This window comes from Lolium perenne, chromosome 4, assembly GCF_019359855.2.
Source record: "Lolium perenne isolate Kyuss_39 chromosome 4, Kyuss_2.0, whole genome shotgun sequence".
NCBI classification, from domain to species: domain Eukaryota; kingdom Viridiplantae; phylum Streptophyta; class Magnoliopsida; order Poales; family Poaceae; genus Lolium; species Lolium perenne.
The window spans coordinates 59,691,483-59,717,509 of record NC_067247.2 but is presented as its reverse complement, the minus strand read 5'-3'; the positions used below and the strand labels follow the sequence as shown (position 1 = coordinate 59,717,509).

General features: G+C 45.7%; 2 protein-coding genes across 2 annotated transcripts; one reads left to right on the top strand and one right to left on the bottom strand.

The window, feature by feature from the left end:
• Positions 1-18,852: 18,852 nt before the first annotated feature.
• LOC127292674 (uncharacterized) lies at positions 18,853-25,456 on the bottom strand. Its single transcript, XM_051322119.2, has 2 exons — positions 24,399-25,456; positions 18,853-18,989 (listed from the first exon to the last, which is right to left on the bottom strand). The coding sequence occupies exons 1-2, from the start codon at positions 25,418-25,420 to the stop codon at positions 18,854-18,856; spliced, it is 1,158 nt and encodes a 385-aa protein (XP_051178079.2). The 5' UTR covers positions 25,421-25,456; the 3' UTR covers position 18,853.
• On the top strand, positions 21,384-24,198 carry LOC127292673 (BTB/POZ domain-containing protein At3g50840). Its single transcript, XM_051322118.2, has 4 exons — positions 21,384-21,726; positions 21,813-21,882; positions 22,102-23,433; positions 23,513-24,198. Exons 1-4 carry the CDS (start codon positions 21,644-21,646, stop codon positions 24,044-24,046), a joined length of 2,019 nt encoding a protein of 672 aa, XP_051178078.1. The 5' UTR covers positions 21,384-21,643; the 3' UTR covers positions 24,047-24,198.
• Positions 25,457-26,027: the final 571 nt, after the last annotated feature.

Sequence of the window (26,027 nt, the reverse complement as noted above, 5' to 3'; positions counted from 1 at the left end):
ATATATGTATTGCGGTGATAATCCAGGTAATCCGAGCTAATTAGGACAAGGTGCGGGCACTATTAGTATACTATGCATGAGGCTTGCAACTTGTAGGACATAATTTACATGATACATATGCTTTATTACTACCGTTGACAAAATTGTTTCTTGTTTTCAAAACCAAAGCTCTAGCACAAATATAGCAATTGATGCTTCCCTCGTCGAAGGGCCTTTTCTTTTACTTTTATGATTGAGTCAGTTCACCTATTTCTCTCCACCTCAAGAAGCAAACACTTGTGTGAACTGTGTATTGATTCCTACATACTTGCATATTGCACTTATTATATTACTTTATGTTGACAATATCCATGAGATATACATGTTACAAGTTGAAAGCAACCGCTGAAACTTAATCTTTCTTTGTGTTGCTTCAATACCTTTACTTTGAATTATTGCTTTATGAGTTAACTCTTATGCAAGACTTATTGATGCTTGTCTTGAAAGTACTATTCATGAAAAGTCTTTGCTATATGATTCATTTGTTTACTCATGTCATTTACATTGCTTTGATCGCTGCATTCATTACATGTGCTTACAATAGTATGATCAAGATTATGATGGCATGTCACTCCAGAAATTATCCTTGTTATCGTTTACCTACTCGGGACGAGCAGGAACTAAGCTTGGGGATGCTGATACGTCTCCAACGTATCGATAATTTCTTATGTTCCATGCCACTTTATTGATGATACCTACATGTTTTATGCATACTTTATGTCATATTTATGCATTTTCCGGCACTAACCTATTAACAAGATGCCGAAGAGCCAGTTGCTGTTTTTGGTTTCAGAAATCCTAGTAAGGAAATATTCTCGGAATTGGACGAAATCAACGCCCCGGATCTTATTTTTCCACGAAGCTTCCAGAACACCGGGAAGGAAACGAAGTGGGGCGACGAGGCGCCGACACAACAGGGCGGCGCGGCCCACCCCTTGGCCGCGCGGCCCTGGCGTGTGGGGCCCTTGCGTCGCCCCTAAACCTACCTCTCCGACTATAAGAAGCCTTCGTCGATAATAGTTCCAGTACCGAGAGCCACGATACGGAAAACCTTCCAGAGACGCCGCCGCCGCCAATCCCATCTCGGGGGATTCAGGAGATCGCCTCCGGCACCCTGCCGGAGAGGGGAATCATCTCCCGGAGGACTCTTCACCGCCATGGTCGCCTCCGGAGTGATGAGTGAGTAGTTCACCCCTGGACTATGGGTCCATAGCAGTAGCTAGATGGTCGTCTTCTCCTAATTGTGCTTCATTGTCGGATCTTGTGAGCTGCCTAACATGATCAAGATCATCTATCTGTAATGCTATATGTTGTGTTTGTTGGGATCCGATGAATAGAGAATACTATGCTATGTTGATTATCAATCTATTATCTATGTGTTGTTTATGATCTTGCATGCTCTCCGTTACTAGTAGAGGCTCTGGCCAAGTTTTTGCTTTTAACTCCAAGAGGGAGTATTTATGCTCGATAGTGGGTTCATGCCTCCATTAAATCTGGGACAGTGACAGAAAGTTCTAAGGTTGTGGATGTGCTGTTGCCACTAGGGATAAAACATCGATGCTTTGTCTAAGGATGTAGTTGTTGATTACATTACGCACCATACTTAATGCAATTGTCTGTTGTTTGCAACTTAATACTGGAAGGGGTTCAGATGATAACCTGGAGGTGGACTTTTTAGGCATAGATGCATGCTGGATAGCGGTCTATGTACTTTGTCGTAATGCCCAATTAAATCTCACTATACTCATCATATCATGTATGTGCATGGTCATGCCCTCTTTATTTGTCAATTGCCCAACTGTAATTTGTTCACCCAACATGCTTATTCTTATCGGAGAGACGCCTCTAGTGAACTGTGGACCCCGGTCCATTCTTTTAATCGAATACAATCTACTGCAATACTTGTTCTACTGTTTTCTGCAAACAATCATCATCCACACTATACATCTAATCCTTTGTTACAGCAAGCCGGTGAGATTGACAACCTCACTGTCACGTTGGGGCAAAGTAATTTGGTTGTGTTGTGCAGGTTCCACGTTGGCTCCGGAATCCCTGGTGTTGCGCCGCACTACACTCCGCCGCCATCAACCTTCAACGTGCTTCTTGGCTCCTACTGGTTCGATAAACCTTGGTTTCTTACTGAGGGAAAACTTGCCGCTGTACGCATCACACCTTCCTCTTGGGGTTCCCAACGGACGCGTGCTGTACGCGTATCAGTATGCCGCTGGAGGAGGAGCAGCCGAGGAAGGCGTAGTCCACTGATCCAACAACGGCTATGGCCTTGGAGGGGGCAGTGCACGCAAGTCCTCCAAGGAAAGCCTAACATCCTCTTCCTATGGCATGCGGGCACCGGCAAAACGGGTACCGCGCGGAGGTGGCCCCTGCACCTCGGACGCCTTGATGGCAAGGTTGATCGCCTCCTCCTCATTCACCGTGTCCAGCATGACGGGGAACTGTTCCTGTAAGGGTATATTGCCCCTATGTGTGGTTTTGGTAATTAATGACAACCCCTATGGACTAATGTTTTCATTAAGTTTATATGAAGGAATATTCCATAGGTACTACTTGTATTCCATGTGTTGGATTCAAGTATGGATGCCATGAAGATAAAGATATACCTTGTGTATTGGCATCAAGATCATCGATTTTAAGATATATATGTGATATGATCAAGAAGAAGAAATGAAGATAGAGTTCTTATGTGGAACTCAAAATTAGCCATGCTCTAGCTTATGTGATAAGCAATGAATGATCAAGATCTCGAGAGCTTGATTCCAAGTGAAGAATTCTTTATACACCTCAAGATAGTATGATAGAGCATGAGAAGATACAAGGTTGACAAATACAAAGAGTGAAGAATAGATTCAAGTTTGATCAATACATGAAGCATGAAGAATGTGCCACGTGAAGTCACGTGGTATGGTAAGCCTTGTCAAGGCTTCATGAACTAACCCATCATATATGTGCTCTTGTGTTGTCCATGTGGGTTAGGTATCTTTCCATGGGTATGCATCAAAAGTGAGATCTCATATAGCCCATGAGAGGATGACGGCAAGTGGTGATCGTCATCAAGGTTGAGTTGGGCAAGTTCAAGTTGAGCATCTCGAGAGGATCATATGCTTGAGTCTTGCCGTCCATTTGGTGATAATGGACATGTGAAGATGTGCATCAATGGAGCTTTCCCATCATAGTGTATGGGGAGCATTTGTGAGTCTTCACGAAGCAACAATGATCAAGTGAGGCATTCCGGCTTGAGTGGAGCTTGAAGAGTTATCATCAAGATCAAGCAGGATGCGCAAGGCAAAGGTATGGCCTTTATAGGTTTTCCTTTTAACGGTCTCAAGGTGGTTGATGGGAGAGCGGATTATAGGATAGATAGCGCACAATCAAGAGGGGCTTTCGGTTGGGTAACTTGTTCACATCGTCTTAGGGAGCTCAATCCTTTTCATATCCCTATTGCTTCTTAGTGTTTCTCTGTGATAGGTTCTTGAGCTTGTTGCTAGCTTTACAACAAACCCAAGTTCATCGAAAATGGAATCCGCATGCATCTTCTATTGCGTTTTCGAGTTTGGACGTCTTCACCGTTTCTTGACGGTGGGAGACTCCCTCTCTAAAAACATCTAAAAATATCCTATGAGGAATCTCCATATTTCCAACAAAATTGGTTTTGTTGGGGTTCTATTCATTGTTATCTTTCCAACAAAATTGGTTTCATGTCAATCGGGGTCCGGACACAAAAGTTATCACAATTTTTGTATAACATGTTTTCCCGCTGGCCCGGTTTCTCGCCCGGCGTGACCGGCCGTCCCAGCGGATGGCCCGGTTCCAACCGGCCCCTGGACTGGTGCCAGCCGGGGCCATGTTCTGTAAGACACAGAAGGGTCCCGGTCATGGCCCGGTCACATGCCCGGTCTGGATCGGCCTGGTCCGCTCATGCGCCCGGTCCGATCGGGCTGTGGACCGGACGGCTCGTCGCCAACCGGCTCGTGCGCTGGTGACATCCGGAGGCTATTACTGCACGACAAATCATGCCCCGGTCAAGGCCCGATCCCAGCTCCGGTTTGGACTGGAAGGCCCAGTCCCTGGCCAGGTCTGACCGGACGGCCCGGCCCCAGGCCCGGTTTACCGGCCTCCTTGACTGTGCTGAGCTGAAACTCACCCAACGGTTATATTTCTCCCTGGACTATAAATAGGCCTTCTTCCACCTTTGGCTGGATAAGTTCTTTCACTCTCTCTCTCCTCCATTGTTGACTTTGATGAACTTGCCCTCTCTCTTGATTCCCCCCATGATTCTTGCTCATTCTTGAGGGATCTAAGAGAGGAGATCTAGATCTACAATCCCCACCAATCCATTACTCCTCTAAGTGAGGGGAACCCTTCGGATCTAGATCTTGGAGTCATTTGCTGATTTCCTCTTTGTTCTTCCTCTCTAATCTCATCCTAGCATTTGTTGCTTTGGTGGGATTTGAGTGTGAAGGATTTGAACACCTCTAGTGTTCTTGCTTTGCATCATTGCATAGTGTTGAGATCTCCACCACGATTAGTTCGAGTGAGAGACCGTGAGCTTGTTACTCTTGGAGGGAGACCTCCTAGTTGGCTTGGCGGTTAGTGCTCCGGTGATCTCTTCAAGGAAGATTGTGAAGAGGCCCGGGCTTCTCCTTCGTGGAGCTTGTGAAGTGGTTTTGGAGCTTGCCATCTCCGGAGTGGAGGAAAAGCTAACCATAAGAAAAAGGCCATTATCCTTCGTGGGTTTGGCTCGGAGAATATGGTGAGCCTTCATGGCGTTGGGGAATCCTTCGTGGGACCTCCACCCCTCCAAACGTGACGTACCTTCTTGCAAAGGAAGGGAACACGGGAATACATCCTCGTCTCCATGTGCTTCGGTTATTTCTATACCCGAGCTTACTTTCCTTGTGATAGCCATCGTGCTTGAAGTACGTATATCCTGTTATCACTTGTGCTACATATATCTTGTGCCTATCTTGCTTAGCTCTAGTTGTTGTTGCACTTAGGTGAGCCTAGCATATTTAGGATTTGTGCTTGTTAAATAAATGTTAGTTTAATTCCGTATTCTTACAAGCCAAATCTGTAAGAGTTTTTAAAACGCCTATTCACCCCCCCTCTAGGCGACATCTCGTCCTTTCAGTTCCACGATGCCCTCTTCCTTGGCCTTCTCCGCCAATTAGGAGAGAGAGCCAATGAAGTCGTTGGTTTCGTCCCTTTCCTCCTCACCCAGACCTGGTTATGTTGGAGATATGCCCAAGAGGCAATAATAAAATGGTTATTATACTCCCTCCGTTCCTTTCTATAGTGCCTATAGATTTTTGGCATTTATTTTAGAATATAAGGTTGTAGCTTAGCTTTTTTTCAATTACCCCCTCCCCGTTCAGCTCCCAAATCGTCCAGGTCCCAAATTTGTTATGGTAAGTTAGTAAGATATGGATTTCCCAAATTTTACGTTGATCTCAAATCGTTCAGCTAGGGGTCATGTGTACAAAATACTCTTGCGCTAATTTCCGTGCCAAAAAACTATAGGCACTATAGAATGGATTAGAGGGAGTAATATATCTTTGTGTTTATGATAATGTTTACATACCATGCTATAATTGTATTAACCGAAACATTGATACATGTGTGTTATGTGAACAACAAGGAGTCCCTAGTAAGCCTCTTGTATAACTAGCTTGTTGATTAATAGATGATCATAGTTTCGTGATCATGAACATTGGATGTTATTAATAACAAGGTTATGTCATTATATGAATGATGTAATGGACACACCCAATTAAGCGTAGCATAAAGATCACGTCATTAAGTTATTTGCTATAAGCTTTCGATACATAGTTACCTAGTCCTTATGACCATGAGATCATGTAAATCACTTATACCGGAAAGGTACTTTGATTACATCAAACGCCACTGCGTAAATGGGTGGTTATAAAGGTGGGATTAAGTATCCGGAAAGTATGAGTTGAGGCATATGGATCAACAGTGGGATTTGTCCATCCCGATGACGGATAGATATACTCTGGGCCCTCTCGGTGGAATGTCGTCTAATGTCTTGCAAGCATATGAATAAGTTCATAAAAGACCACATACCACGGTACGAGTAAAGAGTACTTGTCAGGAGACGAGGTTGAACAAGGTATAGAGTGATACCGATGATCAAACCTCGGACAAGTAAAATATCGCGTGACAAAGGGAATTGGTATCGTATGTGAATGGTATCACTAAAGTCATCGTTGAATATGTGGGAGCCATTATGGATCTCCAGATCCCGCTATTGGTTATTGGTCGGAGAGAGTACTCAACCATGTCCGCATAGTTCACGAACCGTAGGGTGACACACTTAAGGTTTGATGTTGAAATGGTAGAACTTGAATATGGAATGGAGTTCGAAGATTTGTTCGAAGTCCCGGATGAGATCCCGGACATCACGAGGAGTTCCGGAATGGTCCGGAGAATAAGATTCATATATAGGAAGTCATTTTATGAGTTTGAAAATGATCCGGTGCATTTATGGAAGGTGCTAGAAGGTTCTAGAATATTCCGGAAGAAAGTCACTTTGGAAGGCGGAGTCCCGAAGGGACTCCACCACCATGGCCGGCCAACCCTAGGGGGTGGAGTCCCAGGTGGACTCCACCTATGGTGGCCGGCCACCCCCTCCCAAGGGAAGGTGGGAATCCCACCTCTAGTGGGAGTCCTAGCTTGGGTAGGTTTCATGTGATATGGAAGGTTTTGGTTTGGGGTCTTATTCGAAGACTTGTAGACCAACTCTTGGGTGTTCCACCTATATAATGAGGGCCAAGGGTAGGGTCCGGCCAACCTAAGACCACAAGGTGGCCGCACCCCCTAGTGGCCGGCGCCCCCCTCTCCCAAACCCTAGCGGCCCTCTCTCCTCCACCACATCCCGCACGCTTAGCGAAGCTCCGCCGGGTTTCTCCACCACCACCGACACCACGCCGTCGTGCTGCCGGATTCAAGAGGAGCTACTACTTCCGCTGCCTGCTGGAACGGGGAGAAGGACGTCGTCTTCATCAACACCGAACGTGTGACCGAGTACGGAGGTGCTGCCCGATCGTGGCACCGTGATGAAGATCTTCTACGCGCTTTTGCAAGCGGCAAGTGATCGTCTACCGCAGCAATAAGAGCCTACTCTTATAGGCTTTGGAAATCTTCAAGGGTGAGTCTCGATCATCCCCTCGTTGCTCCCGTCTTCTAGATTGCATCTTGGCTTGGATTGCGTTCTCGCGGTAGGAAATTTTTTGTTTTCTATGCAACGAATCCCTACAGTGGTATCGGAGCCGTGTCTATGCATAGATGGTTGCACGAGTAGAACACAATGGTTTTGTGGGCGTTGATGCTCTTGTTGTCTTTAGTTTGAGTACTTTGCATCTTTGTGGCATAGTGGGATGAAGCGGCTCGGACTAACTTTACATGACCGCGTTCATGAGACTTGTTCCTCGTTCGACATGCAACTTGTATTGCATAAGAGGCTTTGCGGGTGTCTGTCTCTCCTACTATAGTGAAGATTCAATTTACTCTTCTATTGACAACACTAGTATCACCGTTGTGGTTCATGTTCGTAGGTAGATTAAATCTCTCTCGAAAACCCTAAACCACGTAAAATATGCAAACCAAATTAGAGACGTCTAACTTGTTTTTGCAGGGTTTGGTGATGTGATATGGCCATAATGTGATGATGAATGTGTATGAGATGATCATTATTGTATTGTGGCAACCGGCAGGAGCCTTATGGTTGTCTTTAAATTTCATGTTGAGTAGTATTTCAAAGTAGTTGTAATAGTTGCTACATGAGGTGAACAACCATGAAGACGGCGCCATTGACCTTGACGCTACGCCGATGATGATGGAGATCATGCCCGAAGATGATGGAGATCATGTCCATGCTTTGGAGATGAAGATCAAAGGCGCAAAGACAAAAGGGCCATATCATATCACATATGAACTGCATGTGATGTTAATCCTTTTATGCATCTTATTTTGCTTAGATCGCGACGGTAGCATTATAAGATGATCCCTCACATTAATATCAAGATAATAAAGTGTTCTCCCCTCGTATGCACCGTTGTACAGTTCGTCGTTTCGAAGCATCTCGTGATGATCGGATGTGATAGACTCAACGTTCACATACAACGGGTGTAAGCCATGTTGCACACGCGGAATACTTGGGTTTGCTTGACGAGCCTAGCATGTACAGACATGGCCTCGGGACAACGGAAACCGAAAGGTTGAACATGAGTCATATGGATGATATGATCAACATGTTGATGTTCACCATTGAAGCTACATCATCTCACGTGATGATCGGTTTTGGTGTAGTGGATTTGGATCGTGTACCACTTAACAACTATGAGGGATGTTGTATTAAGTGGGAGTTCATTAGTAATTATATTAAAACATGAACTAATTATCATAAACTTAGTCTGAGTAGTATTTTGAATTAATTTTGTAGTATTGGCATCCGTTTACTACTATGCGCTAGTCTTGTAATTGAGATAGAAATACTATTAAAATCTGACAAGAAACTTTACGGATTGGTACCGTATTGTTAAGAATCAAGAATTGATTAAGTCATGTTGCAAACTTTTAGTAAACCTCACATTGTTGATTCAAAGAGCTATGTTTTCAGTTAGTACCTAAAGTTATCTTGTCTCCGTTCAAATCTGTTTGAAAAGTAAGGAGCTGAAAATTTAGTTTTCAGAAATAATCAAGGTATGAGATATGTGTGATATCTAAGACCTTATTGCAAGATGATAGAATATAATTTGGTGAGACTACATAAACTCATAAGTTTTATGGGAATGTACGAAGGTTGAAGACGCAAGGCGTCTCAATCCTCCAACTATTGGGGCACTAACAATATTCGCATATCCATGAAGTAATCGTCCTTAGTATGCACCGTTGCTAAGACTCGTCGCATCACGTGATGATCGGGTGTTATAGATTCTACGTGTGCATACAACGGGTGCAAGCTAGATTTGCACATGCGAATACTGAGGTTAAACTTTACGAGCCTAGCATGTACAAACATGGTCTCGGAAAGTCGTCATGATATAATGGATAAAATTATGAGTGAAATTGTTCATCATATTACAAAGTTACTAATAGTGAAATCCGGAACACTTGTCATATGATGATCAACTTCAAAGGAAGAACCTCAAGTTTATTGGTATTTGACCAACAAACCGAGAAGTTATTGAAGTTGATGTGTTTTTCAGAATAATGAGGAAAGCTAAAAGAGAAACTACAAAAGATTATTGGCAGAAAGAAAGAAAAGACTAGAATGTCTAGCTCAGGTGTATATAAATGATATACATGTTATGGTTATATTCCTAGTTAGGTCACACAATGAAATTCTTGGGTATTTGTACCATATTGGTTGGTATGAAGTGTCATACAAAACAACGCAATACAAGAATACAATGGCCTAAGTGACTGACAAGGAATATGATAGGAATGCACGTCTGGAACAAAAATAAAGTGTTATTATGTTCATCGTTGGCATTCTATCTAGCCCTTAGAATTTATAATAAAGAACTTAATAATTGTTATTTTGCTCTTGTCAAATAAAAACAATGAGTTGTTCAAATTATGACATTACTCCATGTACGATGGATAAGTTATTATAAATTTTAATGGTGAAACACACATACATAACACTGACACTAAAATGCCGTAAGGCAAATGATTTGAATTCCACTTATTTATGGAACCGCCATTTAGGTCATGTTGGAAAGGAACGCATGAAGAAACTCCATGCAAATGGATTATTGGAGTCATTTGATTTTTGAATCGTTTGGCGCTTGCAAATCTTTTCTAAAGAAAATGACTAAAATACCGTTCATAGGCCAAGTGTTGAACAGGCAACTAACTTAGTGAAAACATACATGATGATATATGTGGTTCACTGGGCCTAGTTGTGTGCGGGAGATTCTTCTACTTCATGAAAACTTCCAACAATGAATTGAGTATATGTGGATATATTCGATAAGGAAGAAGTTTGAAACATTTGAATGGATTCAAATAAATTTCAGCATGAAGTGGAAATCATCGTAATAGAAAAGTCAAATATCTATGATTGGATCATGGTAGAAATATTTGAATTACGAGTTTTAGCGAACATCTAAGAGAGTTATGAAATTGTTCTACAACTCACGTTTCTTGGAGTATCATAGTGATGATGAAGTATCCAAGAGATGTATCCAAACCTTGTTGGATCAATGATGAGATAAAATATTGATGCCATTATATTTTTGTGGATTATGCTTTAGTGACTACCGCTTTTACACTAAATAGAGCATCATCATGATCCGTTGAAATGACACCATACGAGTTATGGCATGGGTATGAACCCTAATAGTCCTTTCTTAAATTTTGGTATGCATAGCATAAGTAAATAAGTTTACAACCAAAATCGGATGAATGTCTTTGTTGGTTATCCCAGAGAATTGATTGGAAATTCTTCCCACTATGTAGACAAAGACAAAAGTGTTTGTCAATGTTTCTTATTTTCAAGAAATTGTTTCTAGCGAAGTATTTGAGTGGGAGGACAATAGAACTTGATAAGGTTTATGAACCTGAGCATAATGATCAGAGTAGCGCAGCATCGGAATCGGTTCCGGAAGCGGCCACGATGATCATGGCTCCCATGACTACAAAGTGTTTTAGCCATGGAGATCGAAGTACATATTGAACCTTGTAGATATGGTTTACTTTGTGATCAAATAAATGATTTGTGGACAAAGGATTGATTTTGAACAATGATAAACCAGCTACAAACAAAGAAGTTATGATGGGCCCTGACTCCGTTAAAATGGCCATGCGCCATGAAATCCATGATAGATGAATACTTTTTGAAAGTAAATGGATCTATGAAATAGATGGACTTGGATGAAGTATCCTTGAAGAAGCTCAACTTGTCGAAAAGTTGTTTACGACAAAAGTTCAAAGAGTTGACTACGATAAGATTAGATCTTCCGTAGCAATGCTTATAGTCTATGTGGATTATTCTAGTAATCACTACATATTTCTTTTATGAGATATGCTAGTAGGATGGCAAAATACACTACTTAACAGAAGTTTGTATTAAAGGTGTATACAAGATACAACCAAGAGTTTTGCTAGTTCATGGAATACTAGATAGGTATACGAACTTCAATTAGATGAAGTAAGTATCGCGGAGTTGGAATCTTCACCAGATGAAATAATCAAAGAGTTTTTTATTTCATCAGAAACGATGAAGAGGCTTGCATTTGCAAGAAATTAAGTGGGAGCGCTGAGACATATTTATAATACTTTATGTAGATGACATATAGTTGGTTATAAATGATGTAATTATATACTTGATTAAAAGGTTTCATTGAGAAATTAACTTCAATGAAAGAATATGGACTAAAACATATTTAGTGTCAAGATCTATGAAGATAGATTGGAATACATAAATAAGTTTAAGTCAAAGTACATAGAATGGATATTGAAGTAGTTCAATATAGAAATATTAAGAAGGTGTTCTTTTCATGTGAAGGTTTAACAAGACTTGAGTGTATTTGACACTCAATGAGTAAAAACACATGAGTGATTTTAGATCACGAAGAATATGTACAAAATCAGATGTCCTGTGCTCTAAAGAGTTAGGAGCATATACCAGAATAATTCATGCGATGATTATTGGACAAACAGTAGGAATATCCTTGAGTACTTTAGAAGATCCAAGGATATATATATTTTTTTATATGGTGTAATGACAAACAAATTGATGTAATGTGTTGCACCGATATTAGTTTGGTCGCATATAAAAATAAATTTCAATCTCAATTAGGCTAAGTATTGTTTTAAAAGGTAGCACAATGAGATAGAAGTTGTCTATGCTAGATTTAGAAAAGTTCTAAATATTGTGACGGATTCTACAAAATAAGGCAGAGTATGTCATTGTTTTGACAATGACAAAGGATGTTAAAGTCAAGAGGTTCTTTGAGAACTTGGTGTAGTTCCGACAGAGTCAGAACTTTGAAGCTATATTGTGTGTGACAATATTAGTGACATATTTCAGACCGCGGAATTAAGGTTCCACCAGAAGACCAAACATATTTAATGCCGTATCATTTGGAAATGAGTAATGCGTTGAGACGCAAATGAATTACAAAATACATATGGTTCTGAGCATGTCAGGTCCGTTGACTAAAACCTCTCCCGTGAGCAAAACATGATAAAGCACCGGAAGGCCAAGGTGTTATATCTCTACAAATGTAAACTAGATTATTGACTCTAGTGCAAGTGGGAGACTGTTGGAGATATGCCCAAGAGGCAATAATAAAATGGTTATTATAATATATCTTTGTGTTTATGATAATGTTTACATACCATGCTATAATTGTATTAACCGAAACATTGATACATGTGTGTTATGTGAACAACAAGGAGTCCCTAGTAAGCCTCTTGTATAACTAGCTTGTTGATTAATAGATGATCATAGTTTCGTGATCATGAACATTGGATGTTATTAATAACAAGGTTATGTCATTATATGAATGATGTAATGGACACACCCAATTAAGCGTAGCATAAAGATCACGTCATTAAGTTATTTGCTATAAGCTTTCGATACATAGTTACCTAGTCCTTATGACCATGAGATCATGTAAATCACTTATACCGGAAAGGTACTTTGATTACATCAAACGCCACTGCGTAAATGGGTGGTTATAAAGGTGGGATTAAGTATCCGGAAAGTATGAGTTGAGGCATATGGATCAACAGTGGGATTTGTCCATCCCGATGACGGATAGATATACTCTGGGCCCTCTCGGTGGAATGTCGTCTAATGTCTTGCAAGCATATGAATAAGTTCATAAAAGACCACATACCACGGTACGAGTAAAGAGTACTTGTCAGGAGACGAGGTTGAACAAGGTATAGAGTGATACCGATGATCAAACCTCGGACAAGTAAAATATCGCGTGACAAAGGGAATTGGTATCGTATGTGAATGGTTCATTCGATCACTAAAGTCATCGTTGAATATGTGGGAGCCATTATGGATCTCCAGATCCCGCTATTGGTTATTGGTCGGAGAGAGTACTCAACCATGTCCGCATAGTTCACGAACCGTAGGGTGACACACTTAAGGTTTGATGTTGAAATGGTAGAACTTGAATATGGAATGGAGTTCAAAGATTTGTTCGAAGTCCCGGATGAGATCCCGGACATCACGAGGAGTTCCAGAATGGTCCGGAGAATAAGATTCATATATAGGAAGTCATTTTATGAGTTTGAAAATGATCCGGTGCATTTATGGAAGGTGCTAGAAGGTTCTAGAATATTCCGGAAGAAAGTCACTTTGGAAGGCGGAGTCCCGAAGGGACTCCACCACCATGGCCAGCCAACCCTAGGGGGTGGAGTCCCAGGTGGACTCCACCTGTGGTGGCCGGCCACCCCCTCCCAAGGGAAGGTGGGAATCCCACCTCTAGTGGGAGTCCTAGCTTGGGTAGGTTTCATGTGATATGGAAGGTTTTGGTTTGGGGTCTTATTCGAAGACTTGTAGACCAACTCTTGGGTGTTCCACCTATATAATGAGGGCCAAGGGTAGGGGGCCGGCCAACCTAAGACCACAAGGTGGCCGCACCCCCTAGTGGCCGGCGCCCCCCTCTCCCAAACCCTAGCGGCCCTCTCTCCTCCACCACATCCCGCACGCTTAGCGAAGCTCCGCCGGGTTTCTCCACCACCACCGACACCATGCCGTCATGCTGCCAGATTCAAGAGGAGCTACTACTTCCTCTGCCCGCTGGAACGGGGAGAAGGACGTCGTCTTCATCAACACCGAACGTGTGACCGAGTACGGAGGTGCTGCCCGATCGTGGCACCGTGATCAAGATCTTCTACGCGCTTTTGCAAGCGGCAAGTGATCGTCTACCGCAGCAATAAGAGCCTACTCTTATAGGCTTTGGAAATCTTCAAGGGTGAGTCTCGATCATCCCCTCGTTGCTCCCATCTTCTAGATTGCATCTTGGCTTGGATTGCGTTCTCGCGGTAGGAAAATTTTTGTTTTCTATGCAACGAATCCCTACATGTTATTGTACTCGGGCGCTGGCAGCTCCTCCTTGTCCTCCATCTTCACGTCCGGCACCTGGGGATGGCCGTAGTAAAAGTCGTTGTCGCCGAGCAGAAGGTGGTAATGGTGGGGCGTGTTGTGGGCAATGGCAGGGCGGCGTCGCTGCTCTTCAAAAGGAGGGGGCACGACCACTTCTAATGCCATTGATGATGCCGACCAACGCATGCATGAAGGGAAGCGAAGTGGCCGCTGACCAGCCGTGAGGCAGTCCCGAGGTGACAAGAGGCATACACGCACGCAAACCGCGTTGTATTCATGCCAGTCCACTTACATCAGGCTGGTGGGCTGAAGATTTGCCCTCCACATGTTCTCGCGAATCAAACCGAACAATCTCAATATATTTATCTCGATGCATGTTGAGAGAACTGTCGGATCATACTTCTCTATTGATCACTACTGGTGAGAAGCCCCGAACCCAACAAAAATTCAGATTTGAAAATTGTTGGTTCGAGAGGCCAGAGCTTCCTACTGTGATCAACTCTGTTTGGAATGAGACATATAATGGTAGTTCCAACCTTAGCATTTGACACAAAAAAAATTACTAAGTTAAGAAATGTGCTCAAAGGTTGGAATATAAATATTGAAGGAAAATACAAAAAAGACAGGAAAAACCCTGCTAAAAAAGATAGACAAGCTGGATATGTTGGAGGAATCTAGCCCGTTGTCTATACTGGAAAGGCAGGAGAAAATACATTTACAACAACACCTGAGGGGAATTATGAGGGAAGAGGAAATTAAATGGATTCAAAGATCAAAGGAAAATGAACTTCATGATGGGGATAATAATACTAAATACTATCATGCTAAAGCAAATGGTAGGAAAAGAAAAACTACAATTGTGAGGCTTTTCCAGGAAGAAGGGGTAATTGAAGTGCAAGCAAATCTAGGGAATACATAACTCAATTTTATAAAAACCTTTTTGGACAGCACCCTCACTCAGATGTGAGCATGACTCCAGAGGGTTTTTATAAGCTAACTGGGGAACATCAACATTTCTTATCTAAACGTTCTAGTATGGAGGAATTGAAAAATGCAATTGGTTGTATGGCAAAGAACAAAGCTGCAGGTCCGAACGGTTTCAACGCTGAATTCTATCAGGAAAATTAGGACTTGATCAAAAATGATTTGTTCCAACTGGTAGAAGATTTTTATGAGAATAATTTGGGCATCTCAAGAATTAATTATGGGGAGATCTCACTTATACCAAAAGGGAAAGACGCGGACAAAATTCAAAAGTACTGACCCATCTGCTTGTTAAATGTGTTGTTCAAAATTTTCTCCAAAATTTTGGTTAACAAATTTATTCATGTGGTGAGTTTTGTTGTCAATGCTTCTCAAACCGCTTTCATTAAAGGGAGGCACATTATGGAAGGAGTAGCAGTGCTCCATGAAGTTCTACATGAGATGCATATAACAAAATCATCAGGGATCCTTTTCAAAATAGACTATGAGAAAGCCTTTGACAAAGTCAAATGGCATTTCCTTCTCAAAGTTCTAGAACTGAAAGGATTTCCCCATATTTTTAATGACTGCATAATGAAAATAGTTACTACAGGGAAAGTTGCGATCAAGGTAAATGATGAGGTTGGGCCTTATTTCAATACCTTTCAAGGGTTGAGGCAGGTGACCAGCTTTCGCCTTTACTCTTTGATACAACAGCGGATGTCTTGTCTATTCTTATAGAAAGAGCACAAAATGCAGGTTTATTGACTGGTTTATGTACCAACTTTGCCACCAACGGTATAGCTATCCTACAGTATGCAGATGATACTATATTGTTATCGCAAGATGATTGAAGCCAAGCCAGAAACCTAAATATTTTGCTATGTCTGTTTGAACAATTGACAGGCCTGACAATTAACTTCCATAAAAGCGAATTTTTCTGCCTAGGGGAGTCTATAGAGAGGAAATGTCTCTTTGAAGAGATTTTCACTTGTAAAAGTGGCATACTTCCTAGGAAATATTTAGGAGTGCCCATTGACGAGAAAAGAATCAAGAGTAGTGAATGGAAACCAGCAGAAAACAAAATAGAGGGGAAGTTGGGTTGTTGGCAAGGTAAATGGTTAGCGATGGGTGGGAAAGTAAATTTAATTAATTCTTCATTATCTAGTATTCCTTTATACATGTTATCCTTCTATAGAGTGGCCAAAGGCCCCAAGACAAGAATGGATAAACATAGATCAAGGTTTCTTTGGGAAGAGGAAAAAAACAAGAAAAAGTATCACCTTATAAATTGGGACACTGTTTGTCTTCCAAAAAGTCAAGGTGGTCTTGGAATTCTAAACCTAGACTTAATGAACATTTCTCTGCTATCTAAATGGCTTTGGAAACTTTTCAATGAAGATGGCATGTGCAACAAATTCTTAGGAAGAAATACCTCTCATCGAAAACTCTTGGTCAAGTTGAGGTCAAACCGGGAGACTCTCACTATTGGCAAGGTTTGACGGAGGCAAAAAAAATATGTTGGCCGTGTTGTAAAATTGTGGTTGGAGATGGGGTCAAAACATGGTTTTGGGAGGATCATTGGCTCAATGATCAACCTCCCTCGCTAGTTTTTCCAAGATTGTACTCAATTTCTCTTGAACATGATATCACTGTGAACAAAGCTTTATCTATTGGGATCAGAAATCTCAGGTTCAAGAGAGAAATTGTAGGGCAAAGGAAAGACCAATGGATTGAACTTTGTAAAGTTTGCGATGGTGTGATCCTATCCGATGACCATGACAAACTCTGGTGGAAGTTGTCTGAATCAGGGATTTTCATTGTCAAATCCTTGTATGAGGCGTTACAAAACTATGGTGTGGTGCCTTATAGGTTTATGTGGAAGATTAAGATACCCATGTGAGTGAAAAAAATCTATGGTTGGTGCTCAAAGGAAGCATCTTAACAAGAGATGTTGTATTGCATAGGGGGGGGGATCATGCTCGAAAAGTTGCTTGTTCTGTGGGAGCAACGAGTCGATTGATCACCTCTTCTTTTCTTGTCCATTAGCCAGATACATTTGGAATGTGATTAGTGTTACTATTGGTTTTAACCGTCCTTTTACAAACATTCAGAGTTGTGTGAATGTTTGGTTGAAAGGTTTGAAGGGTTGGAACATGAAGCTTGCGGCAGTGGTCATTGCAGCGGTATTATGGGGAATATGTAAGACACGGAATCTTGCATGTTTCGAAAAGAAATGGCCTGATGATCCAATCTCTATGATGTTTAAAATTTGCTATTGGATTAATTTTTGGAGCTCTTTGCAGGTGAAGGACACCGCAAGGGATCGTCTACGTTGGCTCGCAAAGCTGGTGGAGCGAGTCGCAACTGAAGTGTTCAACGTGAAAGGGAGCTGGGCTTCATGGACTCCCAGGCTGACCATGTAGAAGAAAAAATGGTTGAAGCTCTTCAAGTGGAGGCATGTTCTAGATCAGCTGAGTTAATTTTGTGGGAGACATTACTGATGCTGCTGGGAAGGTGATGAAAAATATCTTGGGCTGCTACTGGGTGATCTGGAGTCACTTGGATGTGAAGTGTGTGTTAGTTCTTGAGGTTTTCTCATGTTCTGGACGTTTTCCTTTGTGTGTCCCAGATTTTTTCTGGTTATAGTCCATAGGTTTAGTTCTGTGTCTTTCTAAACTTAAACCTGATGGTTCTGCTGGCGTTGTGTTGGGGAGGTTTTGTAGCAAAGTACTTTGATTTCTTTAATGGAAATTGGGAGAAACCCTGTTAATAATACAAAATTATCTCGATCTATTTTCATCGGGCAGCTCGAGATTGCCCTTGCCTTTCCGGAAAAAAAACATTCCTTGCTCCTTGGCCATGTGGTGCATTTCTCAGACTCAAAACGCCGGGGTCAAATTTGGGCCCCCGGCGGCCGGCGACTGATTGGCGACGACGGTACGTGCGTCGCGATCACACACCACACTCGATCATTCTGTCGCTTGCCGAGATGGCCCTGCCCATTGCATGCATGCGTGATCGCGCGCGTACGTGACATGACAAGGACACCCTGGCCTTCTTCCCCTTCGCTTTGTCCCCGATTAATGGACTCCCCCACGCACCATCATCAGCTTCAGGCCGTCCGGACCCTGAGGAACGAGCGATGATATGCTGTTGTATTGTTTGTTTAATCGGGGGAATTATGCGCTGTTATCGAGAGGGAACATTGCTAGATCTTGGCACATACGTCTACATGATGCTGGTTTCCAGCAGATACAGCCAACACGCCGGGCTAATTGTCGTGTACCACCATGCATGTGATCTAATAGACGCGGAGAGGGAATGTACTGTAGCACATAGTATGTTTTTGTTTAAGCAACGCTACCTTGTCCTTTGCTCGGCACTCTTGCCGTGACTTCCTATTCCTGCCGAAATATATTTTGTCCCTGCGACCCTGCCCAACTTCGTCTGCATAAAAATAGTTCAGAGATGCACTGACACCCTACTGTTCGGCCACAGGTGAACCCAAAGAGGCAAAGGATGAAAGAGTAGCACCCTTGTTCAACTCAAAGAGGCCACTCGAGACTCTTGTAATGTTAGATTTGCATCATGATTCATGCATTTGAGTTGTAAAGTGGGTTGTACGTGAGATTTTTTTTCAGTTGCTAGTTGAGTTGCAAATGAGAAAAATTTAGTTATAAATAAGGATACAACTATAAAAAGTGCGTCCAAACTGTTAGATTTTCTTCGTAATCCATGCTAACGGTGAGTTGCAACATTGATTTTACCCGTCACAATGATAACAATTGAAAGGACTTTCTCGGCGAGCAAGGTCAGCAAGTCTGAGTCGCGTAACATCATGTCCACGATGGCTTCTTGATGAAATGATGCCAAGCTACATCAAGCAAGAGAATTTCGGAAGTCAATATAACTACTAGAGATTTTCAAAAGGAGGTAGAGTGTTGTCATTGCCTAGAACTTATATATGCCAATAAAGCTAATTTATTTTTACTCTATGTTTAGGTTCTACTTATATTTAAATATTTTTCTATTTCTATTTTTCAAGGTGACTGTCTTAGAGTCATATATAACATTAATGTCTCGAGGCTATTTAAGTTTTTCATCATTTTATAAAGTTTGCCCCACCTCAAAAGAAAATCGAGGGGTTAATATTTGCACAACACTTTCTCCTCGTGAAATCCTGAATGGATGCAAAATGGCGTCACCCCGGTTGTCAACTTGCCATAGCATGCACACTCATTGCATGAAGATCACAGAAAGACGATGGATCGACACACGAAAGGCTCGGTAAAAGGTTGCTAGGACCGCATGATGAGACGACCCTTGCCGTTGGTTCCTTAAAAGGTTTGAACAAAGCTGAGACACACCACTGGTTGCTTGCCACCACCGCATGCATACTCCCGTAGCCCCATGCCCTGCACTGCCAAGATCGCCAGCATCCGCATGGATATCCTCAAAATGTTACTGTGCTGAACGTGGCACGCTCTCACTGATCGTCCATCTACTCATTCATTTCGCTATTCGGATTGATCATGTATATACCTCAGAGGTGTGATCAGAGCTTGGAGGAGGTATGAACAAAAGGAACACCGGAGCAGTACCAACAACAGATTGTGGGCTGTAAGTTCGATGATGGGGATAACAGCACTCACACAGCGGCAGTCTAAACATCGATCGCCTGACTCTCAAGGCGATCGAACGCGCGACTTCAGCTGGGACTAGCTGAAGCCATCGAAAACCTCCAAAGTGAAAAACAAAAAAGCACTCAAGTTGCCCTTGACCATAGCCTTTTTCTCGTGCTCCAAGACTCCAACGCTTTCAGAAAAGTTGAAGCAAGCTTGCCCATAGCCACTCGCCTGCTTTCGCATCTCATTGGGGCACTGGATGGATTCCCTGGGTTTCTGTAACCTGACCAGCCACAACTCACACAAGATAGCTCTAGGACTACACTATTGTTTTTTACACTGAAAATCCAGAGACAAATCAGCCATGCCCAAATCTGCCCATAAGCCAGCCAAAAGTGAACACACAAATCCCCTATAGCCCGATGACTCGTGTCGTGGGTCATGACAAGCCTCCACGATTCTGGAGCACTAGTACATGAGCCAGGTTAAGGTTGTGATTGCTTTGTGCCTTTTATACGTCCTCGTTGCCATACCATTCCACACTGGCAGGTGAATGGCCAGGTCCAATTCATGTCATGGCACACTGCCAGGTGACCAGCTCCGATCGCAGGCACGTCCACTGGCACGGCCCCCCACCGGCACGAGTGCTCATGACCAGTCACACATGCAGAAGCCTCTCTTTTCCAGGCGGCGAGGGAGCAGAGTACCTGGGGCGGTTGTCGTCGTGATCTATCTACCACCGTAAACCTACATCACTCTCTCTATACCCACAACACAATAAATGGCGATGCACCAGCACCTCCAGCATTCATGGCCGGATCACGCCTCCCCATTTATTATCACAGTCAGTCAGGTCAGCAGACGATGTCCATCCATCCATGGTTTCGAAATTTTCTTCCATCAAGGCAGCAGCGCGAATTCAGAGTTCAAATTCAGAGCGCTTGCTGTTCTTGGTCCTGGTCTTCACCTGACAAAGAGAGATGGCCCGTGGATCAGTTGATCATATTCTATGGAATGCTAATGTTGGTTTCAGGGAAAAGAACAGTCTTTACCTGGTCTCGTGCCGCCAGATTCCTTCATTCTTCTCGTTGTGAGCACTTCGTTAACCATGCTCGCGGACAGTTGGGTTAAACTAATGCCGCTTTTGGCCTCGCGTGATCGCTGTCTGGATCTTATCTGGGGCTAAGTTTACAAATGAGGAACTTAGGATGAGTTATCTTGTTTCCTGTCTAACTGTTGAAGAGCCCATCCGTTCAGCTTCGAAATGACGGTTTTTTGGTTGCGAGATATAAGTCTTTTTGAAGGTTGGTTTAATTTTTTATAAGCTTGTATTTGGAAGCTGATGTAATACAATATTCCAAGGAAAAGTGGAAATGAATACAGTAGTAGTACAAGTTATATGTGAGGTTGTTGGAAGAGCCAGCTCAAAGTGTACCAAACACGTGAACGGCTCACTACTCTACTTGAATTTCACTCTTGCTGTGGCCGATTTTGAACTACTAACCAAACAAGAAAAATACTTCTGTCATTAGAGTGGACGGCAGTCTTGCGGAGAGAGGTTGCCAAAACACTAGTTAACGAGAAAGCGAGTACGGGTCGATTAAACAAATGGCGGTAGGCTAATGGAGGATACGTGCTTTTGAGGCAAGCACAGGTTCAAAGAAAACCAAAACGCCCATCTTGTCTCTCTCTCTCTCTCCGTGCTACCATTTGGAATCATTTAACTCTACACCTAATACGAACACTGGAATAGCGCACCATTATTGAGGGCGAGCGAGCTCCCCGCCCCTATTCCTCTGATTCCCATCGCTCCACCAGCATCCGTCACTCTGGAAATGCCGTAGCAGAGAGAGTCCGTCGAAGAATCTCTCTCCATTCCGTCGTGTCTGCGAAGATCGTTGCGATGCAGGGGAGCAGGAAGACCAAGGGCAAGAGGGAGATGGCTCCGGCGGAGGAGCAGCAGCCCAGCCCCAAAGGCCAAGCATGGTGAGCGACTGATCCTTGTCTCTTCCGCCGGTCTATGCGGGCGATTCTCTGTTCCCGTGATGATCTCTAGTGTTGTTCGTCATCAGGTTCTGCACCACGGGATTGCCCAGCGACGTCGTGATCGAGGTGGGCGACATGACATTCCATCTCCACAAGGTCGGCTGCTCAATCTTGTCTCCACTCTACCAACTCTCCAAACTTTTCCCCATTCCTCTGGTAAACAGTACCTGGAGTTTCTGATGCGTGCACATTTCTGTCGTCTTGGTCTCTGTTTGCTTGCCGATCTTGCGCGAATCTCTGTCTCGAGCATGGAATTTAACACGCCATTCTTGATCTTGAAAGGAGCTACAGCTAAAGTCGATTCTTTCCTTGCAGTTCCCGCTAATGTCCAAGAGCAAGAAGATTCATGACCTCATCACCAACAGGGAATCGAGCCTGGTCAAGCAAGCGGATGGAGGAGAGGACCACGACGAGGAGGACACAGGGGACGAGATCAGAGAGGAGGAAGTGGTGCTGGAGGCGGACGAGGAGGCCGACGCGCACCGCATCCGCCTGCCCGACTTCCCCGGCGGCGCCGAGGCGTTCGAGCTCGCCGCCAAGTTCTGCTACGGCGTCAAGCTCGACCTCACGCCGGCCACCGCGGCCCCGCTGCGCTGCGCCGCCGAGCGCCTGGACATGTCCGACGACCACTGCGAGGACAACCTCGTCTCGCGCGCCGACCGCTTCATCTCGCACACAGTCCTGCGGAACCCCAGGGACGCCGTCCGCGCGCTTAAGTCCTGCGAGGGCCTGCTCCCGCTCGCCGACGACCTCGGCCTCGTCGCCCGCTGCGTGGACGCCGTAGCGGCCAAGGCCGCCGCGTCCGCGCCCACCGCGCTCTTCGGCTGGCCCGTCGCCGACGCGGCCGGAGGCGGCGGCGACCGTCCGCGCCGGAAGAACAGTGCTGGCGCCGCGGCCACGTCCACGCTGCTCGACGACCTGGCCGGCTTGTCCTTGGTGACGTTCACTCGCGTCATTGCCGCCATGAAGGACAAGGGCGTTGGCCCTGAGGTCATCGAGGGGGCTCTCATTACCTACGCCAAGCGCTCCATCCCCGGGCTGTCGCGCTCCGACCGACATGCCGGCGGTGGCGCCGCGGCTACCGCAGCCGCCGCCGCTCCACTGGCAGCGAATGGTGACCAGAAGGCGCTGCTCGAGACCGTCATTGCCAACCTCCCCGAGGAGACCATCAAGAGCACTGCCCACACCGGCACGGCAGTGGGCGCCACCACCGCACGGGTCCTTTTCGGCCTCTTGCGCACGGCAAACATTCTCCAGGCATCAGAGGCTTCCCGTGACATGCTGGAGCACCGCACAGCCTCCAGGTTACCTGACGCGGCCGTCGACGACCTGCTCATCCCCAGCTACTCGTACCTTGTGGAGACGCTCTACGACGTGGACTGTGTCGAGCGCATTGTGCGGTACTTCCTGGAAGGCCGAGGTGACCACGATGTCGACGAGGAGGGCAGCGAGGCAGAGACGCCGGGCAGAGAGGCGAGCAGACGAGCAATGCTGGCCGTGGGCAGGCTGATGGACGCCTACTTGGGGGAGATCGCGACGGATGCCAACCTGAAGACGGACAAGTTCTGCGACCTCGCCTGGGCATTGCCGGACAGCGCCCGTGTCTACGACGATGGCCTTTACCGTGCCGTCGACATCTATATCAAGGTAAAGGAACACATTTTGAATGTCGTCTCGATCTTTGCTGCCCAATGCCGGTGCTCAGAAGTAGCCGTTCTTTGTGCAGGCTCATCCAGCATTAAGAGAAGACGAAAAGGAGAAGGTGAGCGGCGTTGTAGATGGCCGCAAGCTGACGCTAGAGGCGTGCACCCACGCGGCACAAAACGAGCGGCTGCCGCTTCGGACAGTAGTTCAGGTGCTCTTCTTCGAGCAGCTCCAGTTGCGTCGGGCCATAGCACGGACGATTGTTGCAAATGAAGGTGGTGCAGGAGGCCCAGGCGAGGAAGGAGATAGCGATGGTGGTCGAACATGGCGGGTGGCGACGAGGGGAAACCAAATGCTCAGGCTGGACATGGACAGCATGCGGAACCGGGTGCAGGAGCTCGAGCGCGAGTGCACGACCATGAGGAAGGCCATCCAGAAGATAGACCGCCGAGGCGGCGCTGCTGGGGATAGAGGAGCGGAGCCGGCTGCAGAGGGCAGGTGGGGTTCAATGGTGACGAAGAGGTTTGGATGCAAGTTTCCGGTACAGGTCTGCCAGTCGCAGCCGCGGTCTGTGGTGGCGCGGCCACGCCGGGCACGGGTTGAGCAGAGCCCCTGATACCTCCCTCCTCCCCACTGCACATGATAGCTTTCAACTTCCCTGTTTTGTTCTCTTGATTCTTTACTTCGATTTGTGAAAATATGAGGGGTTTTCCTAGGCAGAGAATTGTGAGCTTCACCATGTTTGATCAATCAGATTTCGTTGTAGCAGGTGTACACTTGTCCAATATCATCTTGTTGGCTACTGCATCAGGTCACATGTTGGCTAAACAAAGTGCATCACTGTTCTCTTACACAAGGCCATGCAAGCCTTTGCTAAAATTTACAGAAGGCTCGAGACACTGAACTATACTAAAGACAGGAACTGATGTCAACAATGGCAGTTTTGGCGAAAACTGAAGATGCCTCACCAGTAATCCCCGCAGGAGCAGGCGCCGTCCTTGAAATGGTGGAACCGCTTGTTGTCCCTGACGATGATCTCGCGGCCAGTCACCTTGGCGATGAGCTTGACGGCGTTGTGGCAGTCCCCGCAGATGCGGAGGTTCTTCATGACCCGCAGCGGCGTGCCAGGCGGCGTGCTCACCAGCCCGAACGCGATGGCCAGGCGCTCGCTGTGGTACATGAGCGCGCGCTCCTTGGCGCCCTCGTCGATGTCGTGCAGCACGAAGCGGGTGTCCGGGACGTACCCGACCGCCCGTATCTCCTCGTGCAGCTCCCGCACCTTCTCGTAGGCTTCCTTGCGCTTCGCCTGCGCCCCGTCGTCATTGACCGGTGGCAGCGGAGGCCGTGGCGGTCTCTCGAGGACGCGGTGCGCGTCGCCGGGGGCGCCGAGCTTGCAGTACAGCGCGGCGAGACGGAGCAGGATGGGTGTGGCGATCCCGGAATGCTGGGACTGGGACATCGATTTGGAGAGCAGGCGGTGGCCTCGTCTGAGAGAGGCCAGGGAGAGCGGGTCGGTGTAGCATTGGAGGACCGCGGCCTGCTCTTCCGGCGCAAGTTGGCCCGACGCGCCGGTGCGGCCTCTCTGCTGGAGCATTTCGTCGAGCAGGTTAACTGCGCCCTCCAGGTCGGGTTCTTTGCAGATTCTGCGGAGGTCGTCGCGGTCGAGGCGGCACCCAGTGTCTCTCGCCGGGGCGTTACGTGTGATAGCAGCGGCGTCAGCAGGCGCTGAGTGGAGTAGCGGGCGGCTACGAGAACGGTAGTGGAGAGTCGTCGACGTGGTGGCGGTCGGTTGGATGGCGCTGCCTAGGCCGCGGCCGCCGAGGCCGGCTGCGGTGAGGTAATGGGACGGTTGAGACGGTGGCGGTGCAGCGAGCCCCGGAGAGATTAGCATATCTGCCGGCGACGCGGCCGCGAGCGAGAGGGGCAGGGAGAGTGTGGAAGTGGATGGATATACGAAGCAGAAGGGGCCAGTCAACCGCGCATTCGCCATTCGCAACCGTGTGAGCGAGCGAGAACGACGACTCGGTGCTGGGTCGTTGCGTTTATTGGGCTGGTGAGTGGACGCCCGTAAAATATTATAATTTCAGGCTCAGATAAGGCTGGGCCTTGTCTTTTGCTGCTGCACTTGTTTACTGGACTGCGTATGCTCCAACGTAAACCCAGTTAAGAAAACTGGCAACTCGTTGGTTACCTTTTTGCTACTCCAACGGAAGAAGCTCGTATACCATATAGGCAAGCCTATAAAAAAAAAGTTGGTACTTCCGCGTCTATCTATGTCGACGAAGGTTTCTGACCCCGATCTCCTCGGCTTCGATCCTTGCTCCTGATCGGGCTGACTAAGGGCACGACCTGTGGTGGCATACGGTGATATCGCTTCCGAAGCTAACACACACTGGTAGAAAAACAGGCTTTCGGTGAGCCCCATAAGTCGCGAAGCTGTAGGAACCGCGACTAATGGTACCTTTAGTCGCGGTTCGGGAGGCCAACTGCGACCAAAGGCCTGGGCCCAGGGCGCTCGATGGCTAGCCGGTGCACGTGGAGGGCTCGCGGTTGGCCAGGCCAACCGCGACTAAAGGTGCCCGAAGGCCTTTAGTCGC